The 26,392-nt window shown below is 37.9% G+C and overlaps 1 protein-coding gene across 1 annotated transcript in view; it reads left to right on the top strand.

Annotated features, from left to right (window-relative positions):
• The window catches only part of LOC126471074 (cytosolic carboxypeptidase 6), a 1,596,780-nt gene that overhangs the window by 912,889 nt on the left and 657,499 nt on the right, over nt 1–26,392 (top strand). The window contains exon 5 of the mRNA XM_050099147.1: nt 13,323–13,455. Coding sequence (XP_049955104.1) covers nt 13,323–13,455 — 133 coding nt within the window. The remainder of the gene's footprint in view (nt 1–13,322; nt 13,456–26,392) is intronic.

The raw sequence follows: 26,392 nt of genomic DNA, 5'->3' as shown, positions 1-26,392 counted from the left end.
AACCGAAGAGTACCAGAACATAAATAAGCATGTTGAAAAACAGGGAAAATATAATGAACGCGTTAAAAGGGAAATTGAGGCATTACAAAAGCAAGTCAAACAAATTGAAGGCGAAATCGTAGGAAAAGACAGCAGAAGAAATTTAGAATCACAGATAGTAGAGGGGTTTGAAGAAAATAATTTGTTTCATTTACGGGATGCAACAGTAGAGCGCCAGGCGCGCGAACTTGACAATAATCGACATTCGGACTGGGACAGATGCGGTAGGTCTTTGTCGCCACGAGGAGAAAACTTTGACTATAAACACTTCCAAACTATTCGGAAATTTAAGATCTGAGAATGACATACATCCATGTTCATGGTTAGATCAATTTATGTACGCACTTCCATCAAATTGGCCACTAAGTCACAAACTGGAATTTATGTGCGGCTATTAAAGTCCTCAGGGGATTCGCTACACTAAGAGAATATGTGCCGTAGCGTGCACAGGGCCCCGAGCTGTAGTAGTGCTATTTCCCTTTTAGTTTTCTGCACTGCTGCCTACTCTTTTACTATTCTTTGTATCTATCAAAACAACTCTTCGACTATCAATCTATCTAGAGAATCAGTAAAGAATAACCGGACATGACTATTTTATCCAAAAGTGATTTCGAAAATTACCGTTTGGACTTACTATATCTTCTGCAGCATTCATTCGTAGTTTAAACGAAATTTTACCTGTTTATCTTCGTGACAATATTACTTCATATGTTGACGATATTCTTATTGCTAAACGTTCTTGAAGTGAGCACAACAAAATTTTGGATTCATTATTACGTATTTTTGCAAGAGTTGGCATTACAGTGAACTTGGAAAATCTGAATTTGGTCGTTCTCAGGTGAAATTTCTTGGTCATATTATTTCTACAGAAGGTATTCTTCCTGATCCAGAGAAACTAGACGCTATTCGTAATTATGCTGTTCCTACCACAAAACGTGATGTTTGTAGTTTCCTTGGTGTCTGTAATTTTCTTAGACGCTTTGTTAGATTGGACAATTTGGCCACACCTCGTTTATGTGAACTATCTGAAAAGAATTCTAATTGGTGTTGGGATGAGGGATCTCAGTCAGAATTTGAACAACTTCGTGATGCTTTAGTTGCTGCTCCACTTCTTTCACATCCGGATTTATCTAAAGATTTTTGTTTGGCGACGGACTCATCATACAAAGGCTTAGGTGCACACTTATTTCAAGAGACAGAAGAAAACGGCGTTGTAGTACAGAAAAATATTGCATTTGGAAGTCGTGTTCTCTCTAAATCAGAAAAGAATTATTCGATTACGGAACTTGAAGCCTTGGCTGTTGGATGGGCTTTCACAAAATTTCGCATATTTTTGTATGGCAGACATACTAAGGTTTACACTGATCACCGAGCTCTGGAATTTCTTATGTCAACAAAATTAACACATGGAAGATTGTCACGATGGGCACTGTATCTACAGGAATTTGATTTTAGTATTGTTTACATACAGGGTTCTTCAAATATTATTGCTGATGCTTTATCACGTGCACCTATTGGTTTGAAACAAAGTGCAGAAGAGGACTGCAAAGAAAACAATTAGTGTTTGATGTATATTCAAGGTGTTGCGTTTGAAAATTTTATTTCGTCTTCGCTCCAGGACATCGCTAAGGAGCAAAACAAGGATCCAATCTGGAAGGACATTAAGGAGAAGTGGAGGATAAAGGAAAGCGTAGCGATTAGGCAGTATTATTTAGTTCGCAATGATATTCTTTTTAAACGAAAATCGGTCGACAACTCTGTTTGGATAGTTTATATTCCTGATGAGTGGGTCAATAAATTGATTTGGTACACACATTTCAGTTATGCACACTTAGGTCCCAGAAAATGCTTTCATAAATTACAAGAAAATTGCTACTTCAGTAATATGGAAAAACGTATTCGATCTGTTCTTGCCAAATGCAAATTATGTCAAAAGGCTAAGCCGCCAACTATTTCTCACAGAGCACCGTTGTTTCCTATCATTCCAGCAAAATTAAAGGAGATGGCTGCAGTCGATTTGTTCGGTCCAGTGGTTCGTTCTACTAATGGTTTTGCGTACATTTTAGTAGCAGTGGAACTGACATCAAAATATGTGTGTTTTACACCTTTACGCAAGGCAACAGCTCGTTCAGTATCCAACGCTTTCATCAAACATTTTCTTAAAGAAGTGGGTCATGTTGATAAGGTTATACCAGATAATGGATCACAGTTTCGCTCTAAATTTTGGCTTTGTACTCTACGGCGTCGTAAGATTAAACCAATTTTCATTTCACTTTTTCATCCTCAATCAAACGCTTCAGAGAGATGGATGAAGGAAATCAATAAATTGTGTCGACTTTATTGTCATCAGAATCACAGAACGTGGGATCAGTATCTTCATATTTTTCAAAACATTCTGAATGAACTCCCTAATGATTCAACTTCTTTACCGCCTATATTGATATTAAAAAATAAAGCACCGACAAATCGCATTTCTGAAATCGTTCCTTTTCCGCCTTCACGGAAACTGCGGCATTCTGAAGTTGTCAACCTGGCTCTACAAAATATTGCATCTGCGGCTGCTAGAAGAGAGAAATCAGCTAAGCGTCCTGGTCGTTTAAAAATCTTGTCAGTTGGTGAAAAGGTGTTAATTAAGTCTCATCGTTTCGCTCACAAAGGAAAAGGCTTGTGTCGCAAATTTTCTCTGCTTTATAACGGTCCATATAGAGTTCACAAAATTATTCATGATAACACTGTCGAAGTAGAAACTGTTAAATCTCGGCGCTCTAAGGGAATACATCATATATCGAACGTTAAAATTTTTGTGGAATGACATACTTTTGAGACATCAACAGATATACGTAAACACACGGAGAGTACAAGGATACCGCGCCGTGTTCCGGCGGCGGCACATACTAAAAGCAACAGTGAAGTCTGCGCGCCGCACAAGGCAGTCGTTGACCGCAAACAATTACTTCCTACGTCACGCGTACCGACAGCTGATCCAGCGCTCAGTGCAATGCACTGACAGCCGTAAACAAATACACAGTCTAATTTCTCTGATTAAATTCAGTATAAAGCTATAGTGACTTGATAAATTATGTTATTAACGTTCAGTATTTTTCAGGATACGGTTGTATAAAACATTTAAGAACTTCAGGTAAATTCTGTGTGTGTTTGACGTTAAGAGGACTTGCTATCGAGAAATTATCAGGAAGAATGTAATTTCGAAGAAGAAACTAATAAACTAAAAAGGTAACTGTTAATTGAGTTTATTTTTCAGGTAACATATTTCCACTTGGTACGTACTTTAGACGTAATTTGCTGCTCGCTATTACGTGATTCATACTTCGTCTTAACTGATATTGACAATGATTGATTAATGAACAGGGTTGTTACTTGTGTATATTATGTATCGCTTGGCTGCACTGCATTTTCACTGATGTCATATTTTTCTATTATGTGCCTGCTGTGCTTATTTATTTAAATTATAATTGTCACCTGATTAATTGTGCTGATATGATTATGTATGTAGATTATACTTTGCGCTTTATCTGCTTGCGCCCTCATGTTTACTTATTAAGAATACATATGAACATTTATTTGCGTATGCTGATACGATGCTAATGACCTGTTTGTTATGTAAGATACATATTTGCTGCGTTGCGTATGGATTGCGTATTTGTACATTTCTGTTTGTTGTCGTAACTACTCTTTAATTTGGTATATAGAAATGCTGATATACTGTGTACGAACGTTGAGTTTAGGTCACACTGTGGTATTAATTATAGATTGTTCGCTTGGCAGAGCCTCATTATAGGGATTGTGCTGCATCCACTTGTTGACATTCTGTTCTGTATGTACTCGCTATTGCATGTTTTGCTTACGCTCAGTGCCTTATATTTTAAAATAAGAAAATGAACTGCTGTAATTCTACGAACGACATTGGTACAAGAAACTTCATTGAAGTCACATGAGCTGGAGGTTTTATGGAAGCCGTATAAATTTATGCTAATAGAAAGGAAGCTAACGACATGAAATACCAACACTAGGTTTAGACCATTGACAGTTATTACACTGCATTCTTCGTGAGCAACTGAAATAGTAAGTGACACTGGACACAAGAAATACTCCACATGTTTGCTTCAGTTTTGCCATGGTTTTTGAAGTGGTGTACACACTGTGAAATATTACGATTTATCATTCAAAGTCTTATGTGATCTTTCATACTACATACTCGCACCTACTTACTGAAAGTTATTCAAACTGAAGGCTGTTGGAGGTCATGTATGGATTTCTTTTATTTAATGATGGACAAGGTAACCAAAATGTATTTTATAATTCATAATGAGTAGAAGATTTGGGTCAGATGGATTACACAGAGGTTGTTTGTGGACATTGTGTCTTCGGATTGCATGGGATGATAAATTGAAGTTTGCACTAGGATTTTGTCTGTACTTGTTCGACGAGACTGACTAGAGGAAAGAGTTGTTATGGAAGTGAAATGATATTGGTGATAAGGTTTATATGTATCGACGTGTTGAAGAGGTACTATTGAGGTATTGAGATTGTGTGAAGTTGATGATTATTGGAGTTTTGGTAGACAAGAGGTAAGGTAAATGATATTGATGATAAGGTTTATATGTATCGACGTAAGAGGTATTATTGAAGTATTGAGATTATGTGATGCTGATGATTATTGGAGTTTTGGTGGATAAGAGGTAAAGTAAGTGAGGAGCATATTTTTTTGTTGGTTTATATGGAACAAGGAGGATGAAGATGGCATACTAGAACACTCAAGTAGAAGGAAGATTGTCTACACACACACTATGTTAAATCACTAAGCAGTATATACTTTTTTTTGAGAAAGGAAGCATTTGCATATTTTGGCACACTGACAGTTGTTCAGAAACCGTACATTTTGATTTGGCTTGGCAAACATTGGTCTTGACATGATGACTATGACGTTGACTAACTATTATCGAACGTTATACATTGCTGCCACTACTACTTGATACACAAGTTGAACATAAAATTTTGGACAGAATTGCATTTACACAGTTAACACTATTCAATTGCACAGTAGTACTTAATGTGGATGAAAGATGAGTGAGTGTGTTTTGTGTGTTTTCCTTTCCTAATCCCAAATAATTGGTACCGACCTATCTCCTAAATATTATTTTACTTGATTGTTGTGGCTTGCACTGACACCCACAAATATGATAGGTTTACTGTTATTTGTGTATTGTAACAGTTAATATGATAATTATCTGATGTCACTTGTGTGTTTATTATAATTTGTATGTTTAGTGTAAGAGCATTGATAATAATTTTGTAAAAGCAATTGTGTGTGCTTTCAAACTGTTGTTCGTGCTTGCACCTATTCAACATTGCTGGGTGCCACTTGGAAATGTTTAATTTCTGCTGATAAACTCTGATGAACTGTCTAATTAGTGATAGTGAATGTTATGGACTGTTACCTGCACCTGCTCAACATTACTGGGTGCCACTGATGGACTGCTTCTACTGAAAGGATGTCACTTGTTGGTGTCTGCACCTGTTCAACATTACTGGGTGCCACTGATGGACTGCTTCTACTGAAATGATGTCACTTGTTGGTGTCTGCACCTGTTAAACATTGCTCGGTGCCACTGATGGAATTGCTTCTACTGAAATGATGTCACTTGTTGGTGTCTGCACCTGCTCAACATTGCTGGGTGCCACTGATGGAACTGCTCCTACCGAATTGTTGCTGTTTGCACCTGTTTAACATTGCTGGGTGCCACTGATGGAACTTCTTCTACTGAAATGATGTCACTTGTCGGTGTCTGCACCTGCTCAACATTACTGGGTGCCACTGATGGACTGCTTCTACTGAAATGATGTCACTAGTTGGTGTCTGCACCTGCTCAACATTACTGGGTGCCACTCATGGACTGCTTCTACTGAAATGATGTCACTAGTTGGTGTCTGCACCTGCTCAACATTATTGGGTGCCACTGATGGACTGCTTCTACTGAAATGATGTCACTTGTTGGTGTCTGCACCTGTTCAACATTGCTGGATGCCACTGATGGAACTGCTACTATTGAAATGATGTCACTTGTTGGTGTCTGCACCTGCTCAACATTGCTGGGCACCACTGATGGAACTGTTTCTACTGACATGATGTCACTTGTTGGTGTCTGCACCTGTTCAACATTGCTGGGTGCCACTGATGGAACTGCTTCTACTGAAATAATGTCACTTGTTGGTGTCTGCACCTGTCAACATTACTGGGTGCCACTGAAACTGCTTCTACTGACATAATGTCATATGTTGGTGTCTGCACCTGCTCAACATTGCTGGGTGCCACTGATGGAACTGTTTCTACTGAAATAATGTCACTCGTTGGTGTCTGCACCTGTTGACCATTGCTGGGTGCTACTGCTGGAACTGTCAACTACTTGTTTATTGATATATTGACAAGATTTTATGTGAATATTTGTAAAAACTGATTTTTTGTGTGTTTACTGTTTTTGAAATGTTATGAGATTCTTATCTACACCTGTTCGACATTTCTGGTGCCATTGATTGAATAATACTTATGTAAACTATTATGTAAAATCACATGTATGCAAGCATTTGTATTCCTTACTGTATTTTATATATTAGGTTATTGAAGGGTCAGTGCAAAGCCAATATTTATTTAGTTATATGATATTTACTTATTAATATTACTTTTTAATTTTTGTCTGTATTTTGTGGATGAATTAGGTGGTATTTTCACCACCAATGCTGGCAAAAATACAATCAAATTGTAGCCCGTGGAGGAGGGGCATATGGAAGGTGGCTACACTGAGCCACAGCGCCTGAGGTTGCGCCAAAGAGTATTATTCCGCCGCCTCCACTGGCAGTGCTTATTGAGAAGTAGGCAGTGCTTATCGAAAAGTTGTGGTGGAGAGTGCTTATTGAGATGCAGCAGTAGGCAGTTCTTGTTGAGATGTGGTGGTGGAGAGCGCTTGTTGAGATGTAACAGTGGAGTCGTTGTTGAGAAGTTCCCATGGAGAGTGCTTGTTTAGAACTTGTAGTATTGTTTTGATGGGCTTGACACCAGATGTTGTTGGATTGGGGATGCTGTAATGATCAGAGTGTGCTTTTCGTCAATATATATGAAGGTAAAAAACATTCCTTTTTCTTATTATTTCAATGTCTTAAACAATAATGCCTCTTGGTCACAGGTTCACTCAACAAAGCATCTGGCTCGTGTTCTTGTATTACACTGTATTTCAGGTTTCTATGTGTAATTATAGTATTTGTTTATTTTTTTTATTTACTTCAGTATAAATGGTGTTTAAAATATCTGGTCTTATAGAGGAAGAACCGTACCAGATGTGTACGTTGAATCACACTTCCACACACAGAACAGCTACACTTGTGTTTTGTTGTTTCCTAGGTTTTATAGTCGCTGGGGACTTAATTAATTAATTGTGTTAACGGAAATTTCGTTTCATTCTTTGTTGTTGTTCTATGCAGTCAGATTGCGTACTATTACTAGTCAGGGCCTACCGTTTACGAGACTGCGTAACCGGACAGTCAGCGACAAAAATATTAAAAAATATTTGCATTTTTAATAATTAAGCCCCGATGCAATCTTCAAGCCATTATGTGACAATATTCGACACATTTCTTAAACACCAGATGTAATAACTCCTGAAGCAGATTGTGTTCAATGGCAAAGGATACCCATGTGCTGGGGATGGGAAGGAGGAAGGCTGTGGGTATTCCAACGTGACAGGAAGTGCATAGTGCGCAGCCCTGCGGCTGCCTCGTGGTGGTGCTGTGAGTCCTGCTTGTGGTCCCTTCCAGCGGGAATGGAAACACTGGGGCAGGGAGAATGCCCACCGGAATGGATGGACGCCTTACCTCTGGCGCTTCAGAAGACTGCCTGGTTTTATCGAATGATCTACAGTTATACCACATGCAATTTTGAAGTGTAACTTAGCCCTATCCTGCTGCATCTTTATTATCTGATGGAACGTATTCGTATTCTTCATTCATTCATCAAATACCATTTTCTTCTAAGCAACATGTAGTTGGCTATCGACATAGCCATCAAATGCGTGATTACAGCTAATACAACCGTTAAACTCCTATCTCTCCAGCACAGACATCTCATCGATTGAACACATAGTACACAGCAAACAATTATATCCGCCGTTTGGTGAAGCTTTGCACATACTGAGCGAATTTCTCACCATTTTTCTGTGGACCACCATCTTGGGTTACATCATGAGAGTGTAGTGGGGAAGGGCCAATCTCTGGTGGTGTTGTGAAGTAGGTCATTTGAACTGTGGGCCTCAAGGTAACACACTGGATGGATCTAATGTCTATGACAACTCAAGTTGTTTAAATAAACAATATACCACAATACATACAAAACAAAGACTTCGTTCATCCTATTCAGCACCCCCAGCACAGACTGTACCAATATCCAGATTGGAGAACCGAGGGAAAGGGAGGAGGAGGGCGGTCGAATTAGAGAAGGTCTCCCAACTGACCTGTTTTACCGCCAAAATTGTAAATTCCCACAATGACGTCAGTGCGAATTTACCACATCTGTGGCCACCATCTAGGATCCGCTATCTAGAATAAATCTGGCAACAATGCAGAGTGGGGTGGCACCGGTGTTGCCCTACAACGAGACAAAGACATAAAAATAAATGTTTTCAAGCTACTTATAACTTCATATGTCAGGTTCATGGTGATACTTGCATCAAAGTACGACGTTGCACGGAATTCGTAAAAGTTTGCAACGAAGGATATGGGACTATATGGTTTTAATTTGGGACATATTCCATATTCGTTGCTTCAAACGAAAGTTAGCTAAGATACTGAACTTTTCTTTAGAGTTGAGAGAACGCCACCATCTGTCTCCAGTCCTGTGCACGGGAATAAAATATTCATAACATGTCTCATATCGCCTAAACCGTTCGAGATATCATTACGACATTTTGGCAAGTGATAGCAGGCAAAGAGGAGAGTATTTTGCTATGTGGTCAACGTAGGGAACTTTCTTATCTACGTAGATTTCTTATTTACGGTGATATAACGGAATGTATGGTTTTTATTTTATTTTTTCAGTCCAATACTGTAATATTTTAGAGAGTCTTAGACAAATATTGGAAAAAATATTTGCTAGTATGGAACTAAACGTGACATTTCTTATCTTATTTTACAGCAAACTGACACACTGAGGTTTTCCATAAGCTATTGACCACCCTAGTCGCCTATTGTATTTTAATAAGACACTGTCTTTCACAATTCTGTCGCAATAGGTATCGCAAGGTAAGTTCGTGCAATTTATACTGCATTCTATCAAAAAAAGCGAAGTTCAATATGTCAACTATAGAAATGCAGCCGTTGCACGAAACTGATGATGTTTCTTCACATGAGAAATAGTTAAATCACCTGTTCTGTTGTAATTTTGGCGGAATCCAGTAACCCGTAGTATTTTTTAAGTGTACGACTGAAATGGAAATTTGCAAAAAGATTTTCTCACAGTTTTTTTTATCTGAGAAATATGAAAATATTTCGTAGCTAATACAGTAGAATATTTTTGTTCCTATCGCCATTCACGGTGACGTAGTGAACTTTTCCGCCGTAATAATCTTTTAATGTGTTAAGGATAGATCGCATACATTTATATTCTATTTTAATAATCACGAGTAATTTCGAGCGGCTCATGAAGTAAGGAAACAATGTTTTCTTTTTTTTTAAGGACCATCAATGGTGAAACGAGATTTGCTGTGGGTTTTTGCAACAACACGTGTGAAGATATAACGTATTTATTTTCATATCGGCGATTCACTAAGCTATTGTCTTGATTTGTTCTCAGTTTCTAAATTAAGCCACTGTTTCAGAAAGTTTAAGATGCCGAAAGAAAATAATTTACTAAGTTTAATAAACCACTGTTTCAGGATGTTTAAGATGCAGAAAGATCATTGACTAAGTTTCAGTACCACGTGTTGGTGAATGAAAAGACGCTGGGTTAGAAGATTAGTCTGAAATAGTAACAAAAGGAATGATTTAATTTGTTCTGACTTGCTAACCATTTGTCTTTCCCAAAATCATAATTAGTGGCGATTTTTTACTAAAAGAGTGTAACAACAAATGGAAATACATCGCCAGTTCTGGTACAGCTTCAGGGAAATCCTATAACGCAGCATCTGTTTAATGATGGACAGCTGGGACTGAACTTTACCAAAGGATTTTCTTCTAAGCCTCAGTTAGATTTAACATATGAAAAGGTACAACAAATAATGTAACATATTTCTGTTCGTATCCCCATACAGATTGAGGCAGTGACTCTCCTTATTACAAATATCTTATAATTCGGCAGTGATATTGACACTGACGAATAGTTGGAAAGATTCTGCAAGTCGTTAGTGTAATCACAGCTTCAGAATTATGAAATAGCTTTATTTGGTCAGTCTATTCTGTAACAAAAATGCAGTATTTTTCTATTAGAAATAACGAATTAGGTGTCTGTGTATCTGTGGATAACAATATTACAAAAACATGGTAGTCACTACTTTGCGAACCACATGATACTACCCATTAAGAATAACATACGTTATAAAAATTTATAAACTATCTTTAACATATTACAATATAATTATGGCAGAGAAGTTCACCACTTCACTCTGAATCGGGATAGAACAAAATTATTGTACTTTATTCACTGCGAATCATTTCCATATTTCTCATATGAAAAACAGGGGGAAAATGCTTTGATGAGTTTCCACTCCAGTCTTTCACTATTAAAAATGCAATGGGTTACAGGGTTCGGCCAAAATTACAACAGAATTATCTATTTATTTTTGTCTGAGTTGTTAATTATTTCTCATTTGGAAAAACAACATCAGTTATAAGGAACGGTTAATTTTTTTGGTGACATATTTAATTTCACTTTTTTTAAAAAATACGATATAATTTGCACAAACGTACTTTGAAATACCTATTGCGAAAGAACCTTCAAGCAGAAGGTCTTATTAAAATACAACAGGCGGCTAGGGTGGTCAGTAGCTTACGGAAAATCTCATTGTGTCGGTTTGCTGTAAAATCAGATAAGAAATTTCACTTTTAGATTCATGCTAGCAAATTTTGTTTTCATAAGTTGTCTAAGACAACTAAACAAATTACAGTACTGGATTGAAGAAATAAAATTAAAACCGTAGCTTCCATTGTATCACCATAAATATGAAAGCTCGCTACGATAACCATATGGCAAAATACTCTTCTCTTTGCATGCTGTCTCTTGCCAAAATGTCATATCGTTATCTCGATCGGTTTAGGAGATATGAGGTATGTTACGAATATATCATTGTCGTGTGCGTGCGGTCAAGACAGGAGACAGATAGTCTGCCTCCCAAGTCTATAGAAACATTCAGTATTTTAGCTAAATTAAATTCCCAACGACATATGGTGTAGTATCCACCGAACGCAAAAGCATACAAACCCATATTTTTCGTTGTAAACTTTTTCTAATTCAGGAAAGCGAAGAACTTAGATGAGTTTAAAAAATATGTAAAAATCAACCAACCAGTTGCATAGGTGTTCTATATACCTTGACCAGGTTTCGTGACCTCTAAGGGTGACTTCATCAAAAGGTAAGGTAATCACATGAAGAACATATCGTCAAAGATGTACAGTGATTTAAGAGCTGAGTTGATCAAGTTCAGTCTCCTCACACCACACCGGTGTTACTTATGTTTTAATGTTTGACCTTTTGAAGAACATTATGTTTCATATTTTAATGTATGACTTGAGCAACTTAGCTCTTAAATAACTGTACATCTTTGACGATATGTTCTTCATGTAATTACTTTACCTTCTGATGAAGTCACCCTTAGAGGAGACGAAACCTGGTCAAGGTATATATAAAACCTATGCAACCGGTTGGCTGATTTTTACATATTTTTCAAATTTGTGTATACGGTTGCTGCAAACGTCAGCCATGTTCAAAGTTGTACTTAGATGAGATTATCACGTTAAGTATTACAATTACCGAAATTTTGGGCGCTTCACAATGAATCAGACATATGGAACATGAAAATCATTTTTTTTTACAAAATAATCCCTGTAAACTCGTTTGAGAACTATTGCAGGGCATGCGCCCCGGTTCAGTCGACTATTAGCGTCGGGAACTGGGGAGTAGAAAACGAGCGAATTATGTTTCGTTTATTCCTGTTCGACAGCTGCCATTGTGTGCTGCCTCAATGGATAACAGGGGGATATTTCTCGCATAGGTCAAGACGCCTCGCGCTGGGCCCACCTGCGCAGTTAGCGCGCTTTATTTCTATGCACACACTTATGCTGCATCAACAGGTTTGTTTCTTTCTTCTGCTGCTTTTCCCCATTTCTTCTACGGTTTGAGGCAATGTTAGTGGTAGCCGATGGCCCGATGCCCTTCCTGACACCACCATTTCCCGCGGGACGGGATATGCGTCTTAGCCAACCACAATATTATTACACCTGGAAATGAGGGCACTATGGTTAATTTATCATAAGGTTTTACCACGACATTTCACGAGTACTCGCTGAGCCACTTGATAGTATATGCGCAACCGTATTGAAATCATTCACAGTATGATGTACTTTCCTTAGTCACCACTATACTTGCTTACTGTAAGATCAGTGGGTGTTTCTGATTACGGCCACGGGAGGCCAAGTATTAGTATCTCATGTGAATACGACACGAGTAAATCCATCTTCAAGTGTGAGAAACTTTCCTAAACATTACGTAGCGTCTATCAGAGGCGAGACGTGGGTACGTGCCCAGTATATACCTAGGTGAATCAGGAAATTCGCCTAAAAACCACATTCAGTCTGGTCAGTCCACCAGCCCTCATCGATAGCCTACGAGGTAGATTCGGTAAGGGGTAGGCTTGTCTCACCAGGTCCCGGAAGCGTCTCTTCAACATGCCAGTGATCAGCGGGTCTCTAATATACATTCAGTAGTTGTGTCCATACTCTTTTCATTATCAGACTTACTACATAAAACTGTGTCTATACACTGCAAAAATTATGACAGCACAAAGCAAGTTGCAAGGGAGGAATAACCTAGACGTTCTTTGCTTCTGTCATTGTTTGTACCTTCACTTCTATCGTTTTAGTATTATAGTGACATCGTGTTGCGGTACGCCTCATAGCAGGAAGCTCTTGTAGTTTCTTGAAAGCTGAGAATGTTTGGGTTATGTAGATTATTTTGTTTTAACTGCATTGTTTCCGACATGTTACGCATAATGTTCAATAATTTGCAGCAACAACGGAGAGTGGATCTTCTGACGATTACACAGCCCAATAACATGACTCCAGGGGGGAAGCGGCAGCATGTGGTGGTCATTCTGAGTCGTATACACCCTGGAGAATCACCCACTTCCTACGTCTGCCAGGGTAAGTGCACAATCAATATCGCCATTCTTCAAGCACCTGGCCTTCACTTAAGTAGGTCTTTAATTTTTAACTCTGTGTAGGTGCTGAAAATTATGTTTCAAGAAGTGTCTAATTTTTATTAAGTAGCAAATGAAAAGTATAAGTAGTCATTATCTCTTGCACGTTATTCAGAAGCGTCTGCTGCGCCCCTCATAATGTAACACATGTACAAAAAAAAAACTGTTGCACGATGAATGAAGCTGCATAGATCTTGTAATTTAATTTATTTAATTCATTTGAATTTCGTAATGAAGCAGAGTATCGATTCAGTATACAGATTAATAAACCAATATTACATAACATATTGAATACTGACTGATATCATCTGATGCCTCCGCAGCCGCCTCTGCTCTTCTGACTCTTACATCAAACTGATTATCAACGTTCCCCTCAGAAACAGCATTTGAAATAGCTCTTTCTCGAGCCCAAAGCTTACTTGTGTTTGAACTAGCTAAACAATAGGTCATGTAAATGGTTACTGAGAACAACTAAATTTTATTGTATTTTCTATTAATTTTAGGTTCAAATGGTTCAAATGGCTCTAAGCACTATGGGACTTAACTTATAAGGTCATCAGTCCCCTAGAACGTAGAACTACTTAAACCTAACTAACCTAAGGACATCACACACATCCATGCCCGAGACAGGACTCGAACCTGCGACCGTAGTGGTCGTGCAGTTCCAGACTGTTGCGCCTTAATATTAGGTATTAATGGTGTTAGCATGAATGTGCTAAATGGCAATCCTAATTTTCTACTGCACTGTGTACCCACTTATGTCTTTGAGGTGGCCCACAGGTTCATGAAACTATTCTTCACACTGTGCAGCATCTAGACCCACTCATATAAAAATCATGCATCCTACTGTAAACCCAGCAGAGGTGCTGCATAATATTCAAGTAGAATAATTTGAGACAGTCTAGGGACACTCTTGTTCATAAAACCATCTTTACATTGCTTAACGTGCCCCCAAAAAGGTGGAGGGATGTGAGGTAGCAAGTTGTATTATACTACATAGGCACACTTGAATAACGTCATTGTGTCCCGTCCGATAGTTGTGTACACATCACGGTGTGTTTCCAGCATTTATCTTCGACGTTCATGTTAATTCAATACATATGTGTTATAGAAGAGCCAAGGTAGCACCTGAGGGCCGGCAACCCATATTACATAACAGAGTACGGCGTTGTCTAGGGCCAAGGCATATCAAAAGCACCATGGTAAACACCGGCTATTTACATTCAAGATAATGGAAACAGACCTTCCGAGCACTACTTCCCGCAGGGGGAGCTCGAGCCACGGCATGCAGGAACTAACACTACGCCAAAATCTGATTGGCTGGAGAGAGCTATTTAGGGGCTAGAACCAGCCAGAAAGTTCAGTTCACTCTGCATGCCGACCTCGTGTACTTCAACCGCTGAAGATTACGTCTTCGTCTCTGAATTGGACTCTTACTAGTGTGTGTGTCTGTGTGTGTGTGTGTGTGTGTGTGTGTGTGTGTGTTACCACGAAACTTTGTGGAAATGTAGAAGGGAACTTTTGTTTGCCTAAATTATGAGACTTTATTGGCATTGTTATTGTTACCTTTCGTTTGTTGTTCAGTCATCAACCTTGTGAACATACATCAATGAAAGGCGTGTTTTTGAAAAATTACTAATTGTCAGTCACAACAATATGGTCACGCTATTTTGCTACTGTCCACTATAGATACATGCTTGACAAATAAATTGTTTATTTGTGTGGCCATATTGTCCGTATTTTCTTTACAATTCTTGAGGGTATTATCATTGTGTCGTTGCAACTACAAAAAATGCGTGCTTGTTTCACACGCATTTTTTGTAGTTGCAACGACAAAACGAAAATACGCTCAAGAACTTCACAAATATTACGTTACCAAACGATAGCGGCACCGTTTCTTGTAAACGAACTGATTGCAGAGTGTTAGTATCCCCAAATGTAGCACACTCCAGCGTTGCTGTGGCTGGGAAAGAGGACACGCATGTGTGGGAGATAGGGCGCATTGTCGACACTGCTAAGCATTCTCCACATATCACCCAAGCAGTGTCCGCAGCTCGTGGTCTAGTGGGTAGCGTTTCTGCCTCTGGGTCACAGGTTCGATTCCCGACCGGGTTGAGGGACTGGGTGTTTGTGTTGTCCTCATCATTTCATCATCATCATTCGTGACGGTGGTTACATTGGAATGTGAAAAAATTGAACTGAGTGAAAATTGGGACTTCATATGGGCGCTCATACGGCTGAAAGCAAGGGGAAACTACGGCCGTAATTTTTCCCGAGGGCATGCAGCTTTACTGTATGATTAAATGATGATGGCGTCCTCTTGGGTAAAATATTCCGGACGTAAAATAGTCCCCCATTCGGATCTCCGGGCGGGGACTACTCAGGAGGACGTCGTTATCAGGAGAAAGAAAACGCGTTCTACGGATCGGAGCGTGGAATGTCAGATCCCTTAATCGGGCAGGTAGGTTAGAAAATTTAAAAAGGGAAATGGATAGGTTAAAGTTAGATATAGTGGGAATTAGTGAAGTTCGGTGGCAGGAGGAACAAGACTTCTGGTCAGGTGACTACAAGGTTATAAACACAAAGTCAAATAGGGGTAATGCAGGAGTAGGTTTAATAATGAATAGGAAAATAGGAATGCGGGTAAGCTACTACAAACAGCATAGTGAACGCATTATTGTGGCCAAGATAGATACGAAGCCCACACCAACTACAGTAGTACAAGTTTATATGCCAACTAGCTCTGCAGATGACGAAGATATTGAAGAAATGTATGATGAAATAAAAGAAATTATTCAGATAGTGAAGGGAGACGAAAATTTAATAGTCATGGGTGACTGGAATTCGAGTGTAGGAAAAGGGAGAGAAGGAAACGTAGTAGGTGAATATGGATTGGGGCCAAGAAATGAAAGAGGAAGCCGCCTGGTAGAATTTTGCACAGAGCACAACTTAATCATAGCTAACACTTGGTTTAAGAATCATGATAGAAGGTTGTATACATGGAAGAACCCTGGAGATACTAAAAGGTATCAGATAGATTATATAATGGTAAGACAGAGATTTAGGAACCAGGTTTTAAATTGTAAGACGTTTCTAGGGGCACATGTGGACTCTGACCACAATCTATTGGTTATGACCTGTAGATTAAAACTGAAGAAACTGCAAAAAGGTGGGAATTTAAGGAGATGGGACCTGGATAAACTGAAAGAACCAGAGGTTGTACAGAGTTTCAGGGAGAGCATAAGGGAACAATTGACAGGAATGGGGGAAAGAAATACAGTAGAAGAAGAATGGGTAGCTTTGAGGGATGAAGTAGTGAAGGCAGCAGAGGATCAAGTAGGTAAAAAGACGAGGCCTAGTAGAAACCCTTGGGTAACAGAAGAAATACTGAATTTAATTGATGAAAGGAGAAAACATAAAAATGCAGTAAATGAAGCAGGCAAAAAGGAATACAAACGTCTCAAAAATGAGATTGACAGGAAGTGAAAAATGGCTAAGCAGAGATGGCTAGAGGACAAATGTAAGGATGTAGAGGCTTATCTCACTAGGGGTAAGATAGATACTGCCTACAGGAAAATTAAAGAGACCTTTGGGGTTAAGAGAACCTCTTGTATGAACATCAAGAGCTCAGATGGCAACCCAGTTCTAAGCAAAGAAGGCAAAGCAGAAAGGTGGAAGGAGTATATAGAGGGTCTATACAAGAGCGATGTACTTGAGGATAATATTATGGAAATGGAACAGGATGTAGATGAAGATGAAATGGGAGATACGATACTGCGTGAAGTGTTTGACAGAGCACTGAAAGACCTGAGTCGAATCAAGGCCCCCGGAGTAGACAATATTCCATTGGAATTACTGACGGCCTTGGGAGAGCCAGTCCTGACAAAACTCTACCATCTGGTGAGCAAGATGTATGAAACAGGCGAAATACCCTCAGACTTCAAGAAGAATATAATAATTCCAATCCCAAAGAAAGCAGGTGTTGACAGATGTGAAAATTACCGAACAATCAGTTTAATAAGCCACAGCTGCAAAATACTAACACGAATTCTTTACAGACGAATGGAAAAACTAGTAGAAGCCGACCTCGGGGAAGATCAGTTTGGATTCCGTAGAAATACTGGAACATGTGAGGCAATACTGACCTTACGACTTATCTTAGGAGAAAGATTAAGGAAAGGCAAACCTACGTTTCTAGCATTTGTAGACTTAGAGAAAGCTTTTGACAATGTTGACTGGAATACTCTCTTTCAAATTCTAAAGGTGGCAGGGGTAAAATACAGGGAGCGAAAGGCTATTTACAATTTGTACAGAAAGCAGAAGGCAGTTATAAGAGTCGAGGGACATGAAAGGGCAGCAGTGGTTGGGAAGGGAGTAAGACAGGGTTGTAGCCTCTCCCCGATGTTATTCAATCTGTATATTGAGCAAGCAGTAAAGGAAACAAAAGAATAGTTCGGAGTAGGTATTAAAATCCATGGAGAAGAAATAAAAACTTTGAGGTTTGCCGATAACATTGTAATTCTGACAGAGACAGCAAAGGACTTGCAAGAGCAGTTGAACGGAATGGACAGTGTCTTGAAGGGAGGATATAAGATGAACATCAACAAAAGCAAAACGAGGATAATGGAATGTAGTCGAATTAAGTAGGGTGATGTTGAGGGTATTCGATTAGGAAATGAGACACTTAAAGTAGTAAAGGAGTTTTGCTATTTGGGGAGCAAAATAACTGATGATGGTCGAAGTAGAGAGGATATAAAATGTAGACTGGCAATGGCAAGGAAAGCGTTTCTGAAGAAGAGAAATTTGTTAACATCGAGTATAGATTTAAGTGTCAGGAAGTTATTTCTGAAAGTATTTGTATGGAGTGTAGCCATGTATGGATGTGAAACATGGACGGTAAATAGTTTGGACAAGAAGAGAATAAAAGCTTTCGAAAAGTGATGCTACAGAAGAATGCTGAAGATTAGATGGGTAGATCACATAACTAATGAGGAAGTATTGAATAGGATTGGGGAGAAGAGAAGTTTGTGGCACAACTTGACCAGAAGAATGGATCGGTTGGTAGGACATGTTCTGAGGCATCAAGGGATCACCAATTTAGAATTGGAGGGCAGTGTGGAGGGTAAAAATCGTAGGGGGAGATCAAGAGATGAATACACTAAGCAGATTCAGAAGGATGTAGGTTGCAGTAGGTACTGGGAAATGAGGAAGCTTGCACAGGATAGAGTAGCATGGAGAGCTGCATCAAACCAGTCTTAGGACTGAAGACCACAACAACAAACAATGGGCGCTCATGATCTCGCAATTGAGTGCCCCACAAATTAAACATCATCATCACCCAAGCAGTTAAAAACAGATAATAGTAATCTGAGGAAGTGCTGCTCCTATTATACACCAGTATTTACAATAAAAAGCACCTGTTTTCACATGAAACAATAACGTGGACTTCCTGACTAGTTAAAATTTTATGCAGCAATAGAAATTGAACCCATGGCCTAGTAATTCGTTGGCAGTGCTTTTAACGACTGACCTATTCATATACGATTCTCAGCATAATTTAAATGAGTTACTCGTTTAATTCAGGAGAATGGTAACATAACTGTTGGACTCAATTAATTCTTGGAACGTAGCGGGTGAACCAAAGGTTAACGGCAGAACTACGTCCCACGTTATCAGATTACCAACTTGAAATTTTACACTAATCGTGCAGGATGGGAAAAGATGGGGTAAGACGCAACCACGGAACACAACGCAACGAGGGGTTTATTTTGGTTACACAGTGGAGAGCTCTAGAAGAGGGTTTCTCAGACAATGTTCCGCAGGACACAGATATTTCTCGGGAAGGGAAAAAGCGCTCCGCGAAAAATTATTAATAGTATTGCGTTCGTCTTTTTTGACATCTCGGCAATACTAATTCTTTTTCCAAAATCTTATTGTGACTTCTATCTTATTAGTTATGATTTAAAATTTGATAACTTACTGAATGAAACTTTTTTTCATTTTTGAAAATTTTAGTAAGCTTAAAATTGAACGAAGTCTTCCATCAAAGTACTAGGATTCTTAAAGTGTTTCGACAGATTAAATGTTTGCGAACCCCTGCTGTAGAAGCACCTGCGGGAACTATCATCTAGGCGAGAAGCATGGTAAGAAGCCATTGTAGATGAGTTCGTCTTTCATTGTTGGGCCAGTAACGAGTTTGCTCTAATTCTCGCGTGCCTACTAAAATATAAACTCTTTATCTGCTAGGTATGCGAAAGCAACTTCTCTACTACTTTTCTCTTTCTTAAAATCTGAAATCTCATGCCAGGTCCTTCGTTGTAATTCGCTTAGATGACGTTTGTTTTTCAAAGCTCTTTGTGGGTTTTTAACTGTACCTAACGTCACAGATCCCAATGGGGAGGGGCCGGGTGAGTGGACCAAGGTTACATGATTTCCATATTGCTGCTAGTGACATTTCTTATTTTTTCATGTATAGAAAATGCGAACGAAAAACTGATCGCCGAAGTTAAAACAACTGATCAGACAACAGTTCAGAATAGACTTCAACATAAGACTTTTCAGATTGACAGGTCAAAGGGACAACTTTGTCTTGTTTTACCGAATGAGCAAGCGTTAGAGCTTGTTAGGTATTTAAAGGGTTCAGAGCTTATGCTTCTCAGTTGGCAGATATAAACAAACGGAGGCACCCTTTTAATACAGAATTGAAAATGAAGAGTGAAAAGGGGATCTCTCAGTTTCTTTCGAGGCATCCGGACTGAATATTAGAAAGCCGTGGAATGCTCTTCAGTCATGCAATCGTTTCCTAATATTTTGAGCCTTTGGGTTGAATCTGTTGATAAGTATAAGCTGTCTCCATATCGTATTTTTAATTGCGACAAGACTGGGATATACGTCAACCCAAAGGCAAATTAGAAGATAATATCGCCCACAGGTAAGTGTCAAATAGATTTTTTACGGTCATCAGAGATGGGAGATATCGTAACAGCAGCAATATACGTTTCACCTGCCGGTGCCTGTGCGCCTCTTATGGTGATCTTCCCCAGTTCGAGTTGTATCTTCCTTAGGGTGACTGTGCAAAATGTAGTGAATAAAGTTGGATGAACACTCAGGATTTCACCCAACGGCCCAAAAAATTCGTAGTGCCCATTAGCTCAACCCAACAAAATGTTTTTGTAGGTTCATCCTTGAGGGACCTCGCTCGTTCCCTTATGTAATAAAATGGAACACCTACAGCCGTCCTTACGATTTTATTTATTATATGGTTATCAATTTGTGCTTCGGTACACCATCTTCAGTCCTTAATTAACGCTAAGGGAGTTAACTCCAGTCAGGTACTCGATTCATCAGCGGCCAACGTATATGAACTGATTTTCACAGACTACCTGTAACAATAATTTTCTTCACAGTTGGTAGTTGATGGTTGGAGACACAACAGCTTTGTTACAGGTAGTCTGCGGAAATCAATTCATAGACGTCGACCACTGAAGAATCGTGTATACGAATGGAACTATACCCCTCAGCGTCAGTTAAGGCCTGAAGATGGTGTACTGATGCACCGGTATCCATATAATACATAACACTGTAAGGACGGCTGTAGGTGTTCCATTTTATTACAAACAAAATGTGGTGCTAGATGGCCACTCAACGTGCACAAGGAATCTCTATGTCTTCGTGAGAGTTTGATTATGTTATGTTATCCGCCACATTCTTCTCATAGGATGCAGCCCCATGATGTATTCCTAATGAAACCCCTTGGTTCATACTACGAGCAAGAAACTCGGAGGAGGATCAGAACATATCCTGGAAAAGCTGTCCCTTAATAGCAAGTAGAATCACTTTTTGGCGCAGCATTTCTAAATGCTTAGACCATTAGATCTGATGTCAAACGATTTAAGGCTACAGAAATTTGACCCGCCAATGAGTGTCTTTACTGATGCAGACTTCTTATCATCAGAACCACTGGGTCGCCCAATGGAAGACAAGACGCCAAGCCCATTAACTTCATCTGATACTGTCGTAGAACCACCAACGACTCCTCTTTCTAATAATCTGCCGAAATGGACTGCGCCAGAATCAGAAGTAAGCCTGGCGAGGAAACAGCTTCCACCTCAAGCTCCACAATTCCCCATGTTTCTCCACTAAACGTGCTCCAGAATTTGGTGTGAAAGTAAGGACAACTTCAGGAAGGAAGGAAAGTCGTGTTCTGGTTCTGGCTTCATCTCCCTACAACAATAAACCTCAGGCAGCTGACGAAAGTTCTGATAGAAAATACAGGAGCAGGATGGAAAGGACAAAAAGAGGCAGATGTTCATACCTGAGAAAAGGGGGATGAAAATTTCAAGTATGAGTAAAATAAAATTGTCGAAAGTGGAGCTTTGGGAACTGACGCTGAGTGTCTTTACAGCAATGAGTTACAGTCAAGATTGAAGGCTGGGTGGCTTGTGTTTCGTATCATAACTGTGCACCGAACTCTTGTGTTGGAAATGACAGTGAAGACGACTCCCAAAGTCACTAACATTCTGCATCTTTCTAACTCATATAATTATTGAGTTCATGTGTATTTTAGAAAATATGGTTAGATTTTTAAGGTTGACGTGTAAGTAAATGTAAATTAGTAATAGCTCTTACGCTATGTTGGTGGGACGAATGTATTTCCATTGGACCAATTGTCAGTGTTTTATTAATTATTTCATAGTGAATTACTTTACCTTTTTCCTTGCCACTTTAAGTTAGCTGCGGTCATTTTAATGTCTGCGGTACCGTACTTCCCTGGGTTCCCCTTTCTGATGTTGCAAACAAAGTCAATGATGACTTCTTGAGAATGATGTTCTTTCTCTACCACATCGCGTAGAGTTGTTTTTGGAGAAAATTTGTGTTCAACAGTTCATTGATTTCTATTGCTACTTGTCCTTTATTTACTATAGGGTTTCACGTCACAACGTTCTCCATTGTTCGACAGCCTCTACTTACTGCTTTCATCGCCTGTTCTCTACACTGATGATATTTCTGCATGAGGCCTGTATGCTGTATTATATCTTGGTCAGAGTTGTTTTCGAGGCATTCAAACTGACGCTCTTCGACTTCCTTCTTTTCTTAAACTATTTAGGCTCCAAATGCCTGCGCCAGTGTAAAGTGAATGACGTTTCTCGTTTCTGCTCTCCCTCCTCTGGACAACTTCTTGGAGAACTAGTAGCACATAGCTTGAAGCACTGTAGACTGTATTGCTTTATTTTAACAGTAAAAGGCAGTTGCAGCTAGCGAATAGCCGCTGTCACCAACAAAAAATATTACACTGACACACTACAGCAAGTAAAATGTTTTGCTGCCATGTATGAAAAATCACGTCACAGATTCCGCAATTCACTTCCATATCGCTATCGAGATTTAGATTTCTTCATGTCCCTCCAGACGAATGCCAGGATGGTTCTTTTAATATGTATGTGGTCAGTGGTTTTTTTAAATATCTGTGTGGTCAGTATACAACGCAACCACAACTGAACTACTGTTGCAACTTATGCTTTTCTTAACTGGAACAAAAAGAAATCTTTTGATGACACAAAATAAATTAAGAAGACGAAACAGTAGTAAGTGAGCACGTTGAGTGCACTAAGAGATTATGTAATGATCAAACCCACCAATCCAAAAAATAAATACAACTATTAAATCATTAAAAACTTACTCACATAATGAACTCCAGATCGTAAAATTCTATATCACAATTTTTTGTTCTTTTTTTCTTTTATATCTTACCTTAATTTTACCATCTTCAAAAATATAAATACCCAGGTAGGTACTCTTTTATTCAACTTGTCTGGTAAAATTATTTAAAATTTGTAATCAAGCTCCATGCAAATTTTCTCCCTGTATCCTGATTTTAAATATTCACAGCCCATAATGTAATACATTTCACTTACTTCTAGCTGACTATTCTCTTTAAACGAATTAGAATAGCTTGCATTATTAAACCATTTTCAATAGAGTATCCATTTACATAGAATGGCAAATAAAAATATGAAAAATTTCACTCAGAAATCTACTCTGAGAACCATATATTAAACTTTTATATGCATGACTATTTATCCTTCTAAATATGTTTATAACAAAAATAGAACAATTTCAGTAAAGTAGAAAGGATTTGCACTGACATCAGCATTCAGCATGGCTCTCTAAAAATCGAGGAAAACATCATATGCTTTTAGATAATTATTTGGTAGATGAATCTTCGTTTTGTCCGTTCTTTATATACAAGTTCTGTAATTTAATGTAATGGAATAAAGAAAAACCAATTAACTGATAATTTTTTGTTTGGTTTGAAACACAACAAAAATAGAACAAGGAGTACCAAATTCTTAGTAGTAATTCGCTTTGAAATTTCGTGATTTTTATTCTGAATATTTTGATTTTTCGAATGAATCAATATTTCCAAATCTTTTAAATTGTACTATCGTACATAAATTTCTATCGTTTCTCCACTGCAATACAGTTTATCATCTTTCGATGTAATAATGAGTGTTAAAAAAGTAAAATAAAAAACAACTGGTGTTACATAACTAAAACAGTCTTGTATATGTACAGTCCATTTTTATTTGAGAACAAATGCCTTACCACTTAATTGAAATAATCTACTCATTTACAATTAAAACATCTTATTCAATAAATGACAGATGGGGAACCAAAAATAAGAATTCCTGAGAAAGAAATTAAAAACTAAACTTTTACCAAATTCAATTCGATGTGCAACCATAAGACCATGTGATTATCGATAAAACAACAGCAATGACTGATAATTATATTCTAGCACCTGGATGATTAAATAGGAAAAATAAATCATTTGTACATTTGTTCTAAAAGCTTGGATCAACCAAAATATCGAGAATTTATAAAAAGATTAGAAAAAATAGAAGATAAGCATAACTAGAAGAGTGCTTCTTTTAATGAAAATAATGATGAAATTATAATTTCATAATGCTAAAAAATGTTTAGTTCATGTTTTTCATCTGTAATAAATGTTTGCAAAATATGACTTCCATGTTGTTAAACTAGCTAGGCAAAGTAGAAGACAGAAGTAACAATTAAAACAAGAATTAAAAAATGGAAAAACCAACCAAGAACAGAATATAAAAGATACAAAAAAATCAAAAAATGTTCAAATTTGAGTGAAATCTAGTGGGACTTAACTGCTAAGGTCAGCAGTCCCTAGGCTTACACACTACTTAACCTAAATTCTCCTAAGAACACACACACACACCCATGCCCGAGGGAGGACTCGAACCTCTGCCGGGACCAGCCACGTGACTGCAGCACCTCAGACTGCTCGGCTAATCCCGTGCAGCCAAAAAAGATCAACCACTTATTGATGCAAAAAAGGAATCAAAGGATTAGGTGACAATGATTTGAAAGCGAATGAAGAAGATAGAAAAGTTGGAAAACAAATGTTTCCTTAGTCTCATTATTAGTTAGAAGATTTTAATTGTATACCAGCAATTAAACAATACAAAAGTCCTCAGTATGACTATACTTTAAGTGAATCAGAAATACAAGATTTATTGAGTAATTATGGAGAAGAGGGAAGAAAGGATAAAAAACTTAAAAATGTAAATGTAAGTGAAAAAATGCTAAAATACATTAACCATAATGAAGATAACGTTTTTTGTAATGAGTCACATTGGTAGATTTTAATTCATTGGTTATTTACCAGTAATATTTGATGGGGATAAGTTAACTAGTGGTGAGAGGTCATATCAAATTACAGATGAATTAATGAATCATTTAACTAAGAAAAAATAACTGTGGAAGACATGAATATACTATTTACAGGGTCTCATTTGTCAAATTATGCAGATATGTTACACCATTTGGGAGCATTATATTCTGATAGTAATCCAAATTAAATAAAATCGAATAGAGGTAATAAATACAAACATTTGCTTAAAATGTTGATGACTTTTTTCTAGCTTTGACACAAAAAAATTACATGATTCACTCTAAAGTCAGAAAGAAAATGTTTCTGAAGGCTCAATAAAGAAATATACAGAAAATTAAATTTAATGAATTCATCATCAATAATCCAAAATAATCCCATAGTAAATCTAAATTTTGAATAACCTTCCACAGACATATTGGGAAAGTGAAAAGCATGGTATAGATTTAGTCAGTTGGGTTTTAAATAATTGACCAGTTCCAGAGATGCATCTACCAGCATATTCATAATGTGGCCCTTTTACTAACCTAGAAGAAAGACCAGTACATGGTGATCCAGGAATAAATAAATTAGATGAAGGATGTAAAAAAAGTTATATTGCATATAGCGATAATAAATATTTAGAAAAAAGACACTGAACAGCAAAGAACTTCAAGTAGCTGTGAAAGAGAGAATCCATGCAAGTGATACTTCATTATGAGAAAAATTCATGCCAACTGCAGTTGTAGGAATAATGTAGAAGCAATAGATTATGAGTGTATAGATGATTTAAAGAAAGTGATTCAAATAATTTGACTCCTCCTACAAGCAAGTCCATTTTTCAAAACTGTAAATAAGAAATTATCCTAATAAAAGATAATAGTATTGAAACTCTGTTAAGAGTGCTTGCAGTCACTCAACTGCATGATTATTCAGAAGGAATAATTAAAGAGTGTATAGGAGATTTAGATCAGATGATTTAATTAATTTAATCATTTCATATAATTTATCGCCTACAAGGAATCCTGATAATTTTAAATGTTTGGTTACACTAGTTTCAATTTCATCCAGAATTGTTCCACAAGACTAAATCAACACCAAAACGTGTATCTAATACAATTTCTTCTTTACAGATTTGATAATGTTATTGAAAAAACTCGACCACCTACAGAAAAAAAAATCGTCCATTGAGTAGCAAATT

This window comes from Schistocerca serialis, chromosome 3, assembly GCF_023864345.2.
Source record: "Schistocerca serialis cubense isolate TAMUIC-IGC-003099 chromosome 3, iqSchSeri2.2, whole genome shotgun sequence".
Classification (NCBI taxonomy): Eukaryota; Metazoa; Arthropoda; class Insecta; order Orthoptera; family Acrididae; genus Schistocerca; species Schistocerca serialis.
Note: the sequence above shows the minus strand (reverse complement) of the source record. Positions and strands in the feature narration are given on the sequence as shown.